This window comes from Mus musculus, chromosome 13 (assembly GCF_000001635.26).
Source record: "Mus musculus strain C57BL/6J chromosome 13, GRCm38.p6 C57BL/6J".
Lineage (NCBI taxonomy): Eukaryota > Metazoa > Chordata > Mammalia > Rodentia > Muridae > Mus > Mus musculus.
In genome coordinates this window covers 92,117,531-92,138,219 of record NC_000079.6, presented here as the reverse complement: position 1 = coordinate 92,138,219, position 20,689 = coordinate 92,117,531, and the positions used below count along the sequence as shown (strand labels likewise).

The 20,689-nt window shown below is 41.6% G+C and overlaps 1 protein-coding gene across 1 annotated transcript in view; it reads left to right on the top strand.

Annotated features, from left to right (window-relative positions):
- Positions 1 to 6,391: 6,391 nt before the first annotated feature.
- Positions 6,392 to 20,689, top strand: part of Rasgrf2 (RAS protein-specific guanine nucleotide-releasing factor 2) — a gene marked incomplete in the record, with an annotated part of 251,422 nt that continues 237,124 nt past the window's right edge. Inside the window, 1 exon segment of the mRNA NM_009027.4 lies at positions 6,392 to 7,013. Coding sequence (NP_033053.2) covers positions 6,726 to 7,013 — 288 coding nt within the window.

The following is a 20,689-nucleotide window of genomic DNA, read 5'->3' as shown; positions in this document are numbered from 1 at the left end:
GGCTCAGAAGTGCTGGGATCCTCTGTTGTGCAGAGACAGGCTGCTTGGAGGAAGGCAGAGAGAGACACAGACAGTAGAGGCTGCTGGCCTCCAACAAGCAATCAAAGGATAGAGATAAATGAAATTTGATTTAATTGTTTTTAAGGATAGATGGGAGTATAATGGCAACTGTTTAAGTGCTCTTAAGTATACATTGAATAATCCAGGCCTTTTATCTCAAATGTAGAAAACAAAGGCACACAGATAGAAGGGAGATTGAATGAAAATGCTTTAAAGCAAATCTAAAAAGGTCTATGTAAGGATAAATACTCAAATTCTTTGAACGTGGACTCCATGAGAATTCTGGAATTGTTTAGCCTGGTATGACAAATTATAAACCTAAGAGTAGGCTTATACAGTAAGCAAACAGAGATATTAAAATATTGATGCATTCGATCTTTAAAAAAAAAATAGATCGAAGCCAGGAAATAGGGAACATAGCCTATCTCAGACAGTAGAAATTTAGACCTTGAGAATTATATAAAGATATAGCCTGGAAATAGGCTCATACAGTAAGTAGACAGATATTAAATAAATAATTTAGGCCTTGATCTCATGAAGGGCAGGGGACAGTAGAAGCACTGTCTCAACATATTTGTTTAGATTGCTTTATTTGCATTGAATTGTTTTTATTATCAAAATGAGTGTGATTTTGAGTTTGGTGGTTATATCAAAATTCCTCTTGGAGAGAGGTCAAGGTAAACATTTAATTGTTTCTGGTTACTGGACCAAGGAATGAAAGTCTCTGGAAGAAAGTCTGGAAGAAAGTCTCTACATTTGTGTTGACAGGAAAGGAGAAGGGTCTCTGGACCCCTTTGGTATGAATTTTTTACATTGATACAAAATTTGAAATTAATATTGTTACTCTTAGATAGGCATTGTGCCTATGCATTCAATTAAGAATACAAAGCTTAGACACAGCCCTCCTAATAACTGCTATTACAAACTGATTTTAGGTGATTAAGCAACACAAGTTAAGGGTCAGATAGCAAGCTCATTGTTATGTTAGATTCTGATTTAATTATATGAATGTGATTTCAATATATTTTAATTAGAAATAGCTAAGAAATAGCTTGAAATAGTCAAGGTTTAGCAGTATGTATATGTATATGTATAGTCTTCAAAAACATCATAAATCCACAGAATGTGACACTTAATGTTATTTAATCATTGGACAATAAGACATGTCTGCTACTGTCAGCACTCTCTTCTTTGTTCAAAGAAGAAATTGAGCATCTTCACCTCCAGGGGAGGTTGCTTATTGTGGCAAGGTAGCCGCTGGGCAGATATTGCCTATTTCATCTGCAGACAAAATGCTTTCTGGAAATAGGATACATTATGTGGAATAGTCGACTGTTAGCTCTGACAACACAGAGTAAACAAGTCCTTCATAATCCTGCTTTGCAAAGGTCTGTCAGATGATCCTGAGCCAGAAGACACATTCTCCAATGTTATAAGAAATTAGGGGGCTGGCCAGGTAGTTAGCTGTCTCTATAATTGTTTACATTTGAGAACCTGTGTTTGGTGTTTCCTGTAAAGCCAGGTAATGTTTAAATTGTTCTCAGATTTTTGACAGGGTTGAAAATTAGTTATAGTCTCATAATTAAACTCAAGTTGTCTAACATTGAGAGAGATATTATAGAGTAGAAGACATGGTCTTCAGATGGCATCACAGGCTAAAATCTAAACATAATCTAGGGACAGAATGATAATTCTTTAAATTAGGAATGATGTAGAGTACTTTATCTAATTGACAAGTATGATGGACTGGATGTCAATTGTATATCATACTATATAATTTATATGATTGTTACGGTTTTGTTCAATTTTTGTCTGGGATAAGAGTTACTTTATTTTTTGTTTGTTTTTTATTGGACAGAAAAGGTGAGGTATAGGGGTGGTTCTGGTGCAAAGATCCTGTTCCCCAATTGGTTCTTTATCTGTCATTAAAGAAGCCATGGGCCAATTGCTGGGTAGAGGACTAGGTGGGACTTCAGGGTCCCTGCAGGCAAGAGACAGACACAGGAGAGAAAGGAGGGAGATTTTGCTATGCTTCCAAGAAAGAAAAGCCAAGCAGCCATGTGAGATCTTGGGTGGAGTGATGGGCTGCGGCTGCTCCTACAGGCAGGTGCTTGGGGATGTTTAGCTGAGACTAGGTGTAACTGAGCAACTAGCATTGAGGGCAGGTGGAGAGGTATGAAGATAAGAGTATTGATAAGGGCACACTTCTCCAGGCAGGAAATTAGTACCCAGCAATTGTGTCTATAAGGCAAGTTGAAGTTGAACAACATGTGTGCCTGTGTTTTGTATTCATGGATTCAAGGGAATTTGCATAAGGGCTGGTAGTATGGTCTGTTCCCTTCAGTTAAGGTGGGGTAGCAAAAACTATAAAGAACAGTGAGAAATGCATTTTGGTCTTTAAAAAAAATGCCACAGAATTGAAGTGGTAATTTTGGCTAAACTGCTTTGGTGAGTTGTACTCCCAGCCACCCACCAGAGCTGTCTGGATTCACAAATGAAAGACACACACACACACACACACACACACACACACACACATACACACACACACACGCTAGTTAATTTTAAAGGCTTGACTAGCTCAAAAGCTGGGCATTTCTAATCCTTCCCTCTGCTAGCAAACACTCCCCTCTGGTACTTCTGAGTCAATATTTTTTAAAAATCTGTATTTCATCTCTACTACCAGAAACATAATCGGGGAAGTGGCCCATGGAACTACTTTCCTTGATTCTCAGTGGACCTTTAGGTCTGGTCTTCCTTCTTCCCCATCATGGTGATCTCTGCTTCCTTTCTTCTCTCACCTGATTCCTAGCCCATGCACATCCCGAGGTCCCGCCTGAGTCAACTTGTTCAGCCATTGACTATAGAGCAATTCTTTATTGACAATCAAATCCAGCTAGGGGCAGAAACCCTCAGCATCTGTGAACTCGGCCTTTGGGAGCTGAATTGAATCGAGACAACATTAGAACCAATCCCTAATACAAAATGATCCTCCCAGGAAAGAATTCATGAAATTCAAGAGGGAAAAGCAATGAATTTATGGAAGAGCCTGTTACCATCTATTTTAAGAAGAGTCCTATTACTAACCTGTGAGATCAGCTAGAAAAGCACCCTTATCTCTATAACCTTCTGACCCTTTCAGGAAGGCATGATCCAGAGATGGTTTCCACCGGATGCAGGAGCTGAGGGCTCACAGAGGCTGGTCACACACTTACTGGCTGTGGCTTCCTAGATACCCCTTAGATTTCTAGTTCTTTTCACCCCTTAAAGTCTCACAGAAGGACCTCAATTTGCAGATGTTTGCGTTTTCTTTAACAATTCAATGACTAATTTCTAAATCGGTCTTTTCTAAATCTAGGAAGTTCTTATGGATCACTTATGTGCTTACTGCACATAAACCTTCCCCCGCTAGGTGCTGGATCCATTAAGGATCTGGCTTTGCTACTAAGAATCAAGTGAGATGCTCCTAACTATGACATCATCCTCTGGTGAGCACACTGCTAGCACCAGGCACACCATTCCATAGCATCCCAGAACAGTATTGAGGATATCAACTTTTGGCCAATATCTGTGGCAGTGAGTTTTCATAACTAAAATCCAGTATAGGGGCTGGAAAGATGGCTCTGTAGGGCAAAACAGTTATGTATGCATGAAGACATGAATTAGGATCTCCAAAACTCATATAAAAGCCAGATAGGGTCTCAGGCGTCTGTACTCTCCATTCTCCTATGATGAAATGGGAGGCAGGGAGAGAAGAATCCTCAGAAACTCGCAGGCAGATGTGGTGGTGAACAAAAAGAGAACCCATCTCACACAAGGTAGAAGGTGAAGACCAACAGTCACGGTTGCCAAGGTAACCTCTCCATGTACACAGTCATATAATGCATGCACACACACATTCATTTACACACACATACGTACATGCAATAAACACATGTACACATACACACATATACATGCACACACATGTGCACACATCCATTATATATGAGAACTGCAACAATACTACAGTCAACAACCAAACCATGGAGGAAAACAGAGCTTTTTTTTTTTTTTTTTTTTTTTTTTTTTTTTTTTTTCTTTCACTGCCTTGGGCAGATGAAGTTCACTGCACCTCATATAATAGAAAGTGAGATCAGGCAAAGGTTGAGATGAGTGCTTCCTGGGGCTCAAAAAAGGACATTTTTATGGGTGGGTGGGAGAGGTTACAGCTGGATGTCAGAGACAGCACTTACTGAAGAAAGAAGCCATTCACATCTGAGGTAATGCAAGGAGGTTAGAAGGTATGGATACTCAGGACAAAATTATTTTTGTCCTGGTGTGAATCGCATTCTGGCTCCTGCTTGAACCTAGTGTGCTCAACCCCACAGCTATGCTCTGGCTTCTTCTTCTCAGATCTGTATGCAGCTGGACCACAGAGCGAGAGAGAAAAGGCCCCAGAGGCATCACCCTCTCCCTTGCTCCTAGAACCTTGTGAACAGCAACTTAACTGTTTTTCTCTAAAAAAAACTGTGCAAGCTCTCAGTGGACTGAGCCCAGCTCAACATGGCACTACCCTTCACATACATAAATGTATGTTAGAGGGTGGCTCCTGTTCTCCCAATAACCTGTTCAAAATGGCAATTTGCCTGTTACATGGATTTCAATAGTGACGTTTTCTTTGACAGTAAAATGCAAAACCACTCAGCTGTTCAGCGAGGCAGAGTCAAAACACCCTGCAAAGACAGCCTTTCAGAACAGGCAGGACCCTGCGGCGATCAATTTGTGAGCACACAACTGCAGGACAAGACAGGTGGATTGCCATCAATTCATTGCCCTGGAAGGAGGTATTTTGCTATTCTGTTCTTTCCACAATATTCTTTTGGCCACTCATTTTAATACCTGGCTCTGGGGAATAAAAAGAATGTGAAGCAGAAGAAAAAAAGAACACTGTGGGGTTTCACTAGTTTTCTTTTGAAGCTGCTGGAACATCATTTCTTTTCCACTTGTGTTTTGTTTGAGCAGAGTGTCTTGGTTTTCCAGCAGTAGCTGTAAGATTTGTTAACCAAATGAATCCCAGTTTCAACAAGGAACTCTGCTCAGCCTGTGTGTGACAGTTTGGCCTCTGAGGACAGTGTCTGCCCTGACAGCACTTTCCCTGATAAGGTTATCCCCTCTCTCCTTATTTAAAATGGCATACTGAACATTTGGCTTTTAAAAAAAATCATAATCACATAACAGGTGTCCAAAAGTAATTGACATTTGCTGGCTTTCAGGGAACACTCGACTTCTCCTATCAACAGCCACAGCTAGTTTTGATCTCTACAGTGCCGGTAGAAGCTGAAAAGCCAACATTGTGGTTTATGCAAAGTCACCTTGTGACTCCATTTGCTGCTACTGATCCTTTTTGTGAGTGTGAGTTCTGGCACATGAGCTGTAAACATGTGTGCCTCTCAGTGCCCATACATCTGTCTGTGTCCTGTCTGTAAGTGCTCATGTCTGATGAGTATGTTTATGAATGCACATTTGCATGTAAATGCATGTTTGTGAACATGTGTGTATGTGACAGAAAAGGCCAGTGTATGTGTGTGTGTGTGTGTGTGTGTGTGTGTGTGTGTGTGTGTTTCTGTCTAGGTGTATGTTTTTCTGGTGATTGTGTGAATGTGTATATGATTATAAATGTGTATGCACTGAGTACAGTAAATATTAGGGTGTTTGAGATAGCACTAAGATATGTAGATATATGTAGTTGCCTGCTTAAGTACAAATTTGTAGGTTTGCGTTTTTCAGAAGTGCATACTGTGGATGTACTTTTGTAATTGTGAATGTATATCTGTGTGCCTAGGAATGTGCTATACATGACTGTACATTGCAGTCTTATGTGTATGACTGTGAGCATTGGATTAAAGAGTATTTGGTAATTTATGTTGTGAGTGCATGTATGCTTGTATGCCTGTGCTTATTGTATTTGGGTGCATGTGTGATTTTGTGCGCGAATATGAGCGTTGTGTGTTTGTGTGCATGCTTCAGTCTCCATGTGTATGTTCAGTGTGCGTTTGCCTGTGTATGCATGAGAGCACATTTGTGAGTGTTTGTGCTGTGAGCGACTGGGCGCTACCAAGCTCGCTCCTGCTCCTCCTGGGCGATCTGCCCCATCCAGGCTTGGCCTGGACAGAAGCAGAGGCCAGGGTCCTGGCAGGCGACTGAAGGATGTGCGCTGGGGTGAGCACGCAGCGCCTCCGCGGCCGCCACCGCGCCGGCTTTACCCTTTAAATCGGTCTCCAAGCCGCTTACTGCTGATCTCCCACGTGACGTTTTACCTTCTGTCTCCCGGAGCGCGTTGCCCGAGGACAGTCCTCTGGCTGCCGCGCGCCTCATAGCATAGCGCAGCCCGCCGCAGAGGCTGGGCTCCCGCAATACTTCGGGTGGAGTGACACTGGTGCGGGCGCCCTCGGAGGGCCACTCGTCACCGGGCTTCCGGGGAACAGGAGGCGTCGGGGGCCGGAGAGGGCGCGGTCGGGGAGGAGACGGTGCTGGTGCTCCAGCCCGGATAGGCGCCCTAGGTCTGGGCGGCGAGCGGGGTGCCCCGTGGCAGGCAGTCTGCGGTGCGTCCTCCCGGAGGGCAATCTGCGATGACCCCGCCAAGAAGCTGAGGCTACGACTCGAACGCCCTCCGCGCCCTCGCCATGCAGAAGAGCGTGCGCTACAACGAGGGGCACGCCCTGTACCTGGCCATGCTGGCGCGCAAGGAGGGCACCAAACGCGGCTTCCTGAGCAAGAAGGCTGCAGAGGCGAGCCGCTGGCACGAGAAGTGGTTCGCTCTCTACCAGAATGTGCTCTTTTACTTCGAAGGCGAGCAGAGCGGCCGGCCAGCGGGCATGTACCTTCTAGAGGGCTGCAGCTGTGAGCGGACGCCTGCACCACCCAGGACCAACGCAGGACCCGCAGGCGCCCGGGACGCTTTGGACAAGCAGGTACCTCGAACCCTCCTTTCCCTGGCTTCCAACCCCAGACGCCTCGCTGTCTTGCTTGTCCGACTCTGGTGCTGGGTGGACAGCTGACAGCGCAGGGACAAGTGCTTGGAGACCCTGTAGCAACGCATGTCCCTGTGAGTGAGCAGAGAGATTCTGACACCACCATCCTTTAACCCCACCACCTAGCGACCAGCTGGGCTAGAGACCAGGCTGGTTTAGCTTAGCTTAGGTTTTGGTTTTTATTATTTATTTATTTATTTATTTATTTATTCCTTCGCAATCCTCTTAGAGGTTAGGTCAGATTTCTCTCAGTTTCTTCCCTAACCACTCCGTGCTGTTCTAGACCTTAATGTGGCAAGTGTCTGTTGACACCTGTTGGATTTAGATTGGTTTGGTGAGACCAAACTACCCTATTTCGGAAAGTTTGGTTTCTTTTTTCACTGGCTCCGGACCGGCAGAGTTCTTTACCTGCCAGTGATGGCTTACCCGTAGTTCTGGGCACCAATCCCACTACCAAGACGGACGCGTTTGTTGGTCCTTGTCAATCATGCGTTGTAGTTTAGGTCTTGAGAATGTTTGCCCACCGAGGTCAGCATAAAGACACTGTCTCCCAAGAATTAGCATTTGTCCCTGAGTTTATGTTTAAAAACATGGGCATTTAAAAAGAACGCTCTGTACTTTAAAGTAAATGAGACCTTTTAGTTGTAGGTCATAATTTGAATGGGTTTGTTGTGTGCTCAAGGCGTGGAGAAGGCAATGGCTTAACCTCTGAATCCCATTCCTGCAAAATAGGAACCATATTGATTTCAAATGCCATTTGTTTATTACAGTTAAAGAGGAATGATTTTATTCAGCCAAATGTTTTCTCTTTGCCTCTATATTCCAGACCTTGGAAGAGGGAGGTATGTAGGGGTGCGGCGGGGGGACTGGTTGCCTTTGCTGTTCCAGAAAAATATTTCTAGGCTGAATTTTCCGTGCAGATCTGACCAGAATGCATGAACTGTAAACCTCGGAGGCTGCTGCTCACACAATGGTGGTTAGGATGGCCACCTAATGTTTCTGCCTCTTAAAACAAAGCTTAGAACTCAGAGGAACTGAAACCACACCAGGCACAAGATTGCTTTTGATTTTTACTGTAAATCATTAACTTCGGTAAATGATAAGTGCTTAATCACATCAGAAGGGTTAGGAGTTTGAAATTTAAAAGATGCCCTTTGACTTTTGAAGGTGCTCTTAGTCATTTGGAAAACTAATTTCCAAGCTGGCAGATATATGTATTAGAAATACAGAAAATTCAAGTTGTGCAGTCTAGAATCGAAGGAAAGTTTTCAGCAAACATATTTTTGAAAGTGTGTGTGTGTTTGTGTGTGTGTGTGTGTGTTTGTGTATTCTTGAATAGTGTTAGAAGGCCCACAAGACTTCCCTCCCCAATGGATTTTTAAGTCCCACTATGTCGAAAATAAAACGGTGTCCTTTAAAATACACACCCCCGACTCAATTCTAAATTATTTGTTTCCTTTGTATGTATTCTGAAGTTCACAAATAACCACTTATGGTTACTCTGGAATTGAGTTTCAGGGGTGGTTAGAGCTTTTGTGGCTGCCAAACCTGCCAATGTTATTTGCAAAGCATTGTTTATGGCCGTGTAAAGGTCAGGACTTGCATCTTCAGGACAGTTATTTGTAAGTTGGACTCTAATAGCGACTTGAAACCCCTGAATAGTTGGGGTTCTAGGAGGCTACCTTTGGTAAGTTATTTTTTCCTAGTTACTGTCACATGAACTGTGGTGCTTGTCACCTCATGCATATTTGGGAGGTTGGGAATCAGGACCTTTGTAGTTTGTAAGCAAAACTGAGATGTAAGCATTCCAGAAAGAATTTGAAGTTGGTCTTGGAGAATTTATAAATTTTCCTGTATGTTGGAAATGCTTTGTTGACATGGGTTAGCCTAGCTGAATAATGCTTTTCTTGAACACTGCTACCTAGAGGCAACTGAAAAATTATGAAGAGATGCTATGGAGATATGTTTTATCCTAAGTCTGTAGTGTATGCAATTGGCCTCCCTTCAGTTAACTGTGTCACTTTCCAGTGCTGTGATCATCTGCTTCTAAGACTATAAAAATACTGCAACATTGTTGCTACATAGAGGATGTGAACTGCAAATAAACACTGACAAACACTGCATCTGAAAAGCTAAGGACAGAGATGATTGAAATGGGCACTCTGAGAAATCAATCAGGTCAGTAGCCCCACAAACCTATAAGGGACATCATCCAGTGAGCCAGAGGTGTCACCCGTCTACAGAGGTAGAATCCAGCATCTTAGGATGTTGCAACAATGACTCAATTCTTCCTGTGAACCACTTCTAACCATTCTTGAGTTCTGTTTCTTTCTCAAATCACTTTAAATTTCTAGTTATATATGTTTATAGTTAAATTATAAGAAGAAATACCAATTGGTTTAATTTATCTAAATAATATTTCAAATTAAGTTTATTGGCAAAAGTTATAGAAAATTTCAGAAAATGGACCAGAACATAAACCCTGAAGTTTTCTTTTATTTTCATCAATAAGCTGGCTTTTCAAATGTTCCCAAGTTGGAGGAAAATTTGTGCTGCTCCATTGATCTCATGGCATTCCAGGGTTTTATGGGAAATTATTAGTTTGTCTTATCAGCATTTCCACAGTGGCTATTTCTTTAGAACAATAATGATGATGTAATCAGGTGAATTTGTTTTAAAAATGCTTAACGTGCCTCCAAAAGAATGTTCCTGTTTTCAAATATGTATCTGGTGTACTTATTTCTAAGTAATCTCCATTCAGGGCAAGGGGAAACTTTCCTCTTTAGCAGTCAGGTCCGGTGTGCTCTGCTCTGACAAGAGATACAATTCTCTACCATCTCATCTAACTCAGCGCTCTCTCCAGATCTTAGAGGCAGCTTCCTCTTCACCGTTCTTAATTACTTTCATTTTTACCTGTTGTAGCTCAGGCTCTACACAAGTAAAGTCCAACTCCAGATATAATGACTAAGCATGCTGAAGAGGGTTTTGTTGAGGAGGCTCTTTTTAAATCCACTGAGCTCAGTTTTTTTTGTTTTTGGTTTTTTTTTTTTTAATCTGGATGAGATACGAGTTGGGGATGTAATTCGTGAATTCCTTTTTTGTTTATTCTTGTTTAAAAACGAATCAAATGGCTGTTGTTGAATCTTGAGCAGTGCACCTTCAGACCACCATTTGCTCAAAGGAAAGAGAGGCATATTTCTAAACAACCAATTTCATGTGACATTCTCTCACTTCACTGGAGAGATGTTTTTAAGTGTTTGCACTTAGAGAGTACACAGCCCAGTTGGTCTGGTCCACTTATGCAGCCTTATGCATCTTGCCTGAAGCAGGAAAGATGTTTAGCAAAATGGCTGTCTTTCCTCTTCATCTGCTGTTGTATTCACCCTGCTTTCACTTGCTTGGTGGGGGTTGGTGAGGGATGGGTATCCTTGGCTCTAGAGGCATGAAGAGTTATACATGCTTCTTATATTTGTGCTGATTTAATATTAAAGGGACTATAGGTTCTGTGAGTTCTCTGTCACCTCGTTACTAGACAGACATTTTAACCTTCCCAACTTGACTCCCAAGGCAGGAATTCTTCAACATTTTATTAAATTAGGTAGAACTGCATGCATGTTCATAAATCTTTGTAGAAGGCAGAGGTCATGAGGGAGGATTTCCATTCTAGTTCATGATCTTGAATGGGGGTATAATAACTAACTTCACATTTTCTTTCTCATCTTTGTTTACTGAATGCAAATAAAGAGAAATGCAATAAGACATTTGCTAAATCTTATAAAAATTTCAGAACTATTTGTTACTTGAACTTAGTAAATAGTTTTCCATTAAAATTAAATAAAAAATTAAATAGATTAGAAAATTAGTTGTTTAATCCTGGTTATGTTAGTATTTAGATTATTGTAATTTATGTTGAGAATACAACACAGGAAAACTCATGTTTGTGGTATTAGCTGTATGTAAAGATGCTTTGTCCTGTAAGCTGCATTGGTCTGTGGGTTTTAGTCAGTGACAAGCATTGCACCCTGGAGAGATGGAAGACATTTGCAGTGATACTGTTTTCTTTGTACATTTTGTTCCAATACATGAAGTTAAAAACAATTATATTGTCTGTCTGTTGCAAGTTTTCTTTTCTTTTGTTTTCTTTTTCTTTCTTTTTTTGGTTTTTCAAGACAGGGTTTCTCTGTATAGCCCTGGCTGTCCTGGAACTCACTCTGTAGACCAGGCTGGCCTCGAACTCAGAAATCTGCCCGCCTCTGCCTCCCGAGTGCTGGGATTAAAGGCGTGCGCCCCTTAATTTTCAAGTTGATATTCATCCCTCTTGATCAAAACTGTATAAATACTCATATGTTAGTAAATATAATTTAAATATAGAGTAGAAAAGGTTAATTTTTAAAAGCCATTTTGAGATGAAATAAATCAGATTGCCAAGGTATATTTATTCCAGTCTTGAATTCTAATTTTCATAATTTTAAAGTGGCTTTGTGCTTGCATGTCTATTTCTCCTTTAAAGGGATTTATACCTGTTTATTAAGTTTGTTCCCTTTGACTGTTGACTATTAACTCTTTGTAATATATTTATATATTGGGAGTTCACACATTTTCATTTGTACCAGTAACACTTCAAGATGTGATTTATAAAGCCAGCCTATAATCCCAGCATTTGGGAGACTGAGGCAGGAGGAGTGCTGTGAACTCAAAGCCAGCCTTGATCATGGAGTGAGCCTCTGTCTCAAAAAGTTAAAAATATGTGAGCTACAGGTCCCCTCTGCCTGAGTACAGGAAGCGTTATTTCCTAGGACTGTAGCTGTGTGTTGAATGGAAATCACAAAAGAAATTCTTCTAAGCCCAAGCCTATAGACAGCAATGCATTGCAAAAAGACCTTGCCACCAGTGGTGAGCTGACTCAGTGGCACAGCGATGTCCTTAGCCTTGGTGTGGTGTGCGCCACCCTATCTCAGTTCCATCAAGCACACTTGGCAGTGTTCACACAGTGACAGAAATGATTCATTTCTCAGAATGTAGCTCTGTCTTGCTGTGATGTATGATGCTATAGTAAAATCATGGCCAGTATTTAAAGGAAAGCCGAGATGGTGTTAAGTACGAACCTGGCACTGTGGGAATTGCTTGACTGTTAGAACACTTGGCTCTTGATTAGACATGGCATTCTTTCAGATTCGTTGTTATATTTTTCACTGGTGTAACTTCTAAATTTTAGCTCAATCCTCAAGGAATTAAAATGAGATTTCCTGCCTACTTGGAGCAAGGCAGTGCATTCTCTCCTTGTTCCTGCAGAGAATATTAACGTCACAGGTGGGTCAAAGATTCAGGTAACATGGTCATGATTTTCTGTTTTACTAGAAAACACATGAGTCGATGAAAAATAAAGACTTATACCACCCCACGTTGGCTAAAAATGCTTCAAATATACTTTTAGGGAAAAGGCAGAAAAGATATTATCACATTTGAGTTAATCTGTATCTATGTAACATGTTTCTTCTTGAGCTCTGATGGAAGACAGGATGCTAAAGTTGGGGAGGTCTACGGAGAACAGATTTAGAACATCAAAGCAGGTGGGCGAGAAGTGGACTTCCTGAAGACTTGAGGACAGATAAAATGATGCAAGTCAAGCTATCTTTAAGGATGAATGTGTGGAGCCTGAGACTAGTTTTTTTACTTATAAGTGTGGGCCATACTTACACAAAGGCATTTCAGAGACTATGAGAGTACAGAGGGCGGGGCTCTGGGTACTGGTATTTTGCATGGCTACTGAGTTCCTCTATTTTATTTAGGTGATTAATTTAGACAACACCTGATTAATTTCCTGAACTGTATCTGAGACCATGCCATTTATGTGACTAATGTAAGCAAGAGGACTAGCTTCCCCAACTCCATCAGAGCAACTATTTAAAAGCCGCAAGAGCTGGCAGTGTGGGAGCTGGAAGGTGGCAACTCGATCAAAGGTTCAGTTTATGATGTTATAACTCAGTTCATAAGTCAGATATCAGCGATGAACAGGGGTTGGAGGGGACGTTCATGGATTTTTAAAAACTTGTAAGAATGACCCCAGGAGAGGTGGAGGAATTGGGGGTGGCTCGCTTTAGGGGTAAAACATATGCATTTACATTTTGCCTCTGTTACTTACAACACTTGTGATCTTAAGTCATCTCTGTAAGCTTAGTGATGCCAAGATGGGCTGAGAAAGTGCCTAGAAAAATGGGGTTCATGCATACCCCCATCATAGACTTCATGGGTAACTACCCACCCATGCTCTTAATACAGAGCCAAGCACAGCAAGTAGGCATGTTTGTCAGCTGCTGTCTCGTTCCTTTTGATTTTTCTGTTTTGTTTTCATTACTAGAATCATTTAGGAGAGGTTTTTGTTACTTCTTTTATATAAAAAAGTTAAAACACGGAGGCAGAGGCAGGTGGATTTCTGAGTTCAAGGCCAGCCTGGTCTACAAAGTGAGTTCCAGGACAGCCAGGGCTATACAGAGAAACTCTGTCTCGGAAAAAATAAAAGGTTAAAATACACATGGAATACAAGAGTTCACAAACCGCCATCATTTAGCTTAAACAATCTCCAGTGTTCTTACTTTTTATTTTGGTGTATGTGTCCTTACATTGTGTGTGTGTGTGTGTGTGTGTGTGTGTGTGTGTGTGTGTTGGGAGGTGGGTAGGGGAGCTTATTTTAAAGCCAATCTTAGACATTGCATTATTTCACTTGTACATAGAAAGGTGTTGCCTCTTTGGTTTAGCGGTTGGTTGGCACTGGAAACCACAGTAGACATAGTTCTGGAAAGACATGTCCTGGCAATAACTTGTAGTTCATTCTGTGATAAGGTACATTATTGTGATGAAGGGTATGAAAATGATGGGACATCATTTTTAGATGAACTCTAACCTGTTACCCCTGGAGGAATAGAAAGTTTGCACTCAGTCATTTATTTATAACCCTCCTCCACAATCATGGCATAAAGGGGTGACCAGGATTGGACCCTATACAAAGGAACATTTAAATTATCAACTGCTATTTTATCAGAGGACCTTCCTCTACCAAGGTGCATTTATCAAGTTCCTGTAGTTTTTCACCCATCTTACTTAGAATTAAGCATGAGTATTTTATCCACTGTTGTCACCAATGTGTCCCCACACTCAATTCTTTGTGGTTTTGCATCATCAAGGTCACCATTCATCATCCAGTGTTCCTTCCATTTTCAAAATCATCACCCCAACAGTTGGCACTATTTTAAGGCAGCTATTAAGACCTCATTAAACAAGTGTGTAGTTGCTTTGTGAGTATTGCCTTTTTTCCCTAGGGTTAATAGGGTCTGTCCCATGGATGATTGCTTTATGACTTTTTGATGGCAAGGGAGAAATGTGAACTCAAGTAGTCTTAAATAATGGTCACAAGTGACTTCCAGGAACTGTACTATAGGGCCATACAAGACAGAGTATCTCTCTCCCTGTATTAGAACCTAGCTATTCTTTGAATGTTGTTTTTAGCTGACTGCTTTACAACTTTGTGTTGCCATTAATTACTCGTGTCTCTCATGAGTCTAACTTCTACCATACCTACAGTTTTACCAACTCAGTAGCTTGGTTTTATAAAATAAGTTCTCATAGTTCAGACTGGCCTGGAACTTACTATGTATCCCAAGCTAGCCTGAAACTTACTATGTAGCCCAGGCTAGCCTTGAAGTCCAAGAATCCCTTTTCCTTAGGCTTCCAAGTGTTGGGATTACAGGTGTTCTCGACCATGCCCAGGTGTCCCCTTCCAAAACACATGAATTTCTCACTAAAACATCTCTCATTCTCTCATGCATTCAATCTTTGATTCTTTGTAAGAGAATTTGATTGTCTCACTTCATATATATATATATATATATATATATATATATATATATATATATATATATATATATATTTTAAAGTCAGAGGTTTCTCACCAATCTGTGAGTTAACTGTAAAACAGCAAGGCTATGGCCCAGGGAGTTTCATACAAAATTTAGTGTGTGTGATGTACATCATTATTGAAGTATATGGTGCATTAATCAGGCTAGTTAATACTATGCTCTAAGTGCTAATATTATGCATCATAAGAAGCCACAGTCTTCTTTCAGCAGCAATTTTACAGACTCACTGTATCAGTAAGATCATTATATAATGACGTGATCTGCTTTCTCTTTTCTTCTGCTGCTCAAACTGCTTGAGTTCACGTTCATAATTATTCATTACTTTCTAATATTTTAAAAATTATTTACATGTTCTTTAAATGATAAACTTAAAACAAACCTAGTTTTCAAAATGTAGCTGACACAGAAAATGAGTCACTGTTTGAGTTTTCATAAAATAGGGGAATTTTTGTGATTCAGACTCAGGTCCAGCAATTCACATGATCAGCCTTCCAGAAACCAACCTTGAGCCAGCTCATCCTTACTGGCCACCATGGAAACCAGCATCCTTCCTTCTCACATTATTGATTGCTGTTGCTTGTTTTTTGAGTTTTACAAATTCATACTCATGCTACAGTGTTCCACGTTGGCTTCTTTCCCAAAACATCTTATTTCAGAGATTTCTCCGTGTGTCTGGATGCATCAATTCCTTCTCCTTCTCTTCACTCCACTGGCTGCGTGATAACAGTTTCTTTATCCATCCCATGGTTGATGGGCACTGGGGATGCTTCCAGTTTGAAGATACTCTAAGAAATCCATATGCAGGTTTCTGAAACACATATACACATGAGCACATTTCTGTTGGGTAGGCATGCATAGGAATAAAAGTATTGGCTTTTAATGCATAAGAATATTTAGCTTCAATATTACTGCCCAATTTCCAAAATAGCTATTTTTATTGCTATGTTCTCCCCAGCTGTACATAAGCTATGCAGTTTATAAATATTCTTGTGGCCTTAGGTATCAGGCAGGCCCTTGGAATCAGTGTGTTTAGTGGTAAACATACAGTAATGTCTCATTTTCAGGTAAATTTACCCAATAAATAATGAGGCTGAAGTTGGCACAGTGGCTCATGTCTGTAATCTCAATACCCTGAGGTAGGAGTGCCACATGTTTGAAGCCAACTTGGGCTACATAGAGAGCAATTGTCTAAAAAAATTACAACAAAGCTGAGGACCCTTTGGACACTTACTACCTGCCCAGTTTTTATTGAGTTGATTTGTAGGAGTCTACGTATCTTGCTAAGCTATATGATCTGCCATTTTTATACATGAAAGGGTTGACTATCAGAAATTCGTGTAGTATCTATGAAGAGATGAATTCATTGTCAGCTATGTGTTTTGAAAACACTTTCTTTTATTATGTCTTGACTTTCTATTCTCTCAATGATATCTTTAGGTGAACAAAAGTTATAAACTTCAATGTAGTCCAAATTCCATGGTTTTTTTTTGTTGTTGTTGTTGTTTTTTTAGTGGCATTGTCTGTCCCTGATCTGAGTATAATGATAAGCCAGTACCTTGAGTGACATTGAATAGCAGCTGCAGGCCTTCCTCTGCTGCTGTGTTGTGCCAAAGACATCAGGCCAATCTCTGAAGTTAAGTGGGAATGTGCATTGGAACACGCCACAATAGGGTGTTTTGCATTTGTAGGAAGAGCTTAAGAGTGAGTCTGAAAAATAAAAACAAGACAATTCTAATGTTCCCTGCTGGGGTAGGAGATGGTGCACTCCTGGGAGCTGAGTCTGAGTTCTTTCTCCACCTACATGAAACTGGGCAGTTCATCCTACCAACTACAACTTTGACTTTTTCTAAGCCATCCCCTGCTAGTGCCTACCTTTCATGGGGAAGGGGCCTACATGGGACACAGAAGGAGCATTATACAATAGAGCCAGACTTCAGTTTCATACCCTGAGGACCGTTCTCTACGCTGCCAATCAGGCTGCTGCTGCTAGAGAGAGGAGAAGCCATGCTGGAGGAGGCAGAAGCTTGGTTTTTAACCTGGGTCTAGGCCTCGCTCTCTGTCATCTTCACCTGGCCTGCTTTGATTGCTGACCTAGAAAGTGACCAAGAAAGATGAAGCCTTTCTGCACCAACTCTGGTGGTCAAAGTATTTTCCCAAAATGAATGGATAAATAGGTGAGGATAAAATGCCAACCCGCTTATGGCTGGATGGCGGTGCACAGCTTAGTTCAAGGGCACAGCTGTCCCGTTGGAAACAGCTGACCCAGTGGCCCAATGACCCAATGACCTAGTGATGGTGCTGAGAGCACCGTGTGTCCCAAGGGACATTCAAAGACTGGATGTCACCCCCCTGTCACAAGCAGGAGGGACAATGCTTCCCATGATGTGACCCATCCCATTGTGAAAAGGATGGGTGAGTCCCTTGTATACACCTCCATGTGTATATGAACTGTGAGACTTGACCTGCAGCTTGGACCAATTGGTCCCCTTAAAGAACCAGTCCTTACTGGGGTATCTATGTCTGTCATCTGGGCAGTTCAGTTAGCAGCATGATTTGTTTCCAGGTTTATATCCTCAAGAAGGAATCTGTATGGAGTGGCAGTTTGTTTTGCACATGGACAGCTGAACAGTGACGCCATTGGCATACTCTGAAAAAGTGAGTTCCACCCCTAGGCTGTAGTAACCACGCCATGTTGGTCATGGACAGCCACACAGCATCCCAGCAGGCCCCAATGGTCTCAGGTTACCTGGACTAGCCCCAGGCATTTGGGAAGCCAGGCTCTGTGTCCTGCACCTTGATGTGCTAGCTGCTTTGCTCTGGGTAGTAGAGTGAGAGATTAAAGTCTCTATAGTACACTTATTCCTTTTCTTGTTTTGTCTTTTGAGGCTGGCTTAGCCTTGTGATTGTCCTGCCTCAGCCTCCCAGTAGCTGGGATTATAGACACCTATTACCATGCCCAGCTTGCTGCTTTTTAAGACGTAAAATTGCATGGGCCAGGACCATGTACATCTCTGAAGAAACACTATCCAAGGCCAGGCTTGGTGCCTTCCACCTTCTTACTTGAACCTTAGTGTAGCCCTCCTAAAATAACAATTTCAGCTCAGAGAAGCACAGACTCTCTGTGGGTCCATTTTAACAAGATTCAGTGGTAAACTAATAGCTACCCATATGCCTGGTAATTTCAATTGAGTGCTGGACATCGTGTATGAAAAACAGAGGCAACTCGAGACCCCCCAGTGATGTTATTTTTCTTCATAGGGGACTTACTTTTGCTTTCTTTCAGACATTAGTGTCAGGGCATTACATTAATCCATTCTGGGACTGAGCTGGTTGGCCAGGTTTCAGGGTTTGCAAGAGCTTTCCTGCCAGTTTGTTCCGGTTTCTGAAATCCAGCATCCTAGAAGCCAAGGCTGTTTACACAATGCTTCCTCCTTAGTCTCTTTTACCCTCCCCCCCCCCCACCCCCGAGATCGCTACAGTGTTGGTCCCAGTCTGTGTTATAGTTACTGCTTTCTGCTCGGCTTCCCAACCTCTTGGCTCTTTGTATTTGTGTATTGGAAAATGCCAAGAGGGGAGAAACTTTCCAGACCCCAGACTCACTATGTCCCTCTTCTGGGACATCTGCTTCTTATGACTGAACTGTCTTGAGAGCTCAGGGATGCTTGCAAACACATCTTCATTTGTATTGTTTTCTGCTTGCAATTTGTGTGGGGAGGGGAGGGTTGTCTGTAATCAGCTATTTGTCCAATATCACTTAGCAATCAGTTTTTCTTTTAAAAAACTGTTTAAAACGTTTTTATATAGTATATTTTTGATATTATCCCCTTCTTCCCTTCCTCAACTTTTCCTACAGCCTCCCTCCCTATACCTACCCAAAATTATGTTCTTTTTGTCTCTCAACACCACTCCCCATTACAGAAACCTAAATCAAAACAAACAAAACCCCAATAAAACAACAAATACCAACCAACCAACCAATCAACCAACCAACCAAACAAACAAAAGCACAGAAAACCTGTGGGGTCTGTTTTTGTGTTAGTCAGCCACTTGTGGGCAAGGGGCCTGCCCTGGAATTTGATAGATATACCTAGTGTCACTCCATTGGAGAAAACTCCTGTCCCCTTTCTCAGCAGGTATTGATTACAAACAGCTGGAGGCATGAGACTTTGTGTCCACACCCTCTTCTCAGCGCTGGGGTTTGGTGTGGTTTGAGACTATGCAGGTCCCATGCATGCTGCCACAGTTTCTGCATGCTCACATGGGCATCAGCCCAGTTGTATCTGGACGTTTTCTTGACGTCCTCCAGCACCTCTGGCTCTTATAAATCATCAGTATATGATGGTCCAAACATGTGAAGCTCCTTGGAGAAGAGTGGAGAATTTACCTTCTTTTCCTTTTCTCAAAAACACACCTGTTTATTATTTCCAGTTCAATAATTATAAATGAGTAAGAAATCAAAATAAAACTGATCATTATCAATCTGACCCTGAGTATATTTGAACATTTTATATTTACACACACACACACACACACACACACACACACACACACACACAAATCAGAAATCAGAAATATCATTCTGCAGTCCTAATATTATCATATATATATATTTACCTTGATAATTTTCATGGGTCATGAGGTACACATTTTGAAATATTTTGGAAGTCCCATGATATGACCCTTCTCTATTCCTCACATAAGGCACTGACACTTTTCTGTTTTAAAGTTCTCTTATATCTGGATGTCTAGATGGCTCTCTCTCTCTTTATCATCTCCTTTAGTCAATAAACATTTAATTTAGAACATTTCCCTTTCTGTAGGCCTAAGCCAATTATCTTCTTCCTAGGAAGTAAGATGAAGTAGTAATTTCACTTAGAATACTAATTTCTCAGTTTTCAAATGAACATCGTTCTGTAGCACACTGTATTCTAAGAATCAGTTAATTGATAATTGTGTGTTTGTATTAATGTGCATATATATGAGGGTACAATGTGCATATGCTGAGGCCAGAGGTTGTCAGGTATTATCTTAGTTAGGATTACTGTTGCTATGATGAAATACCATGACCCAATCAACTTGGGGATGAAAGGCGTATACTTCTACATCACAGTTCATCATTGAAGGAAGTCAGACAGGAACTCAAACAGGGCAGGAACCTGGGGGCAGGAGCTGATACAAAGGCCATGGAGGGGTGCTGCTTACTGGCTTGCTCCTCAAGGCTTGCTCAGCCTGCTTTCTTAAAGAACTCAGGATGACCAGCCCAGGGATGACCCCACCCACAATGGGCTGGGCACTCCCACATAACAACCAATTACGAAAATGCCTAACAAGATAGCCCAGAACTCAGTCTTATCAAGGCATTTTCTTAATTGAGGCTCCCTCCTCTCAGATGACTCTAGCTTGTGTCAAGTAGACATAGAACGAGCCAGCTCAGGAATCTTCTCTGATTGCTTTCCACCTTTTTTCTTTTTGAGACAAGATCTCTCACTGAACCAGGAGCTGGACAATGTGGCTAGAATGGCTCTCTCCAGGGATCTACCAGTCTTTGCCCCTCTACTGCTGGGATGGCAAGAGACTAGCTTTTTACCTGGGTACTGGATACCTAAGCTCAGTCCTCATGCTTGCACAGCAAATGTTTTATTTCCTAAGCCACTTCCCCAGGCCAACTACTGTTAACTTCAGGCTAATTTGGATTTATAGTGA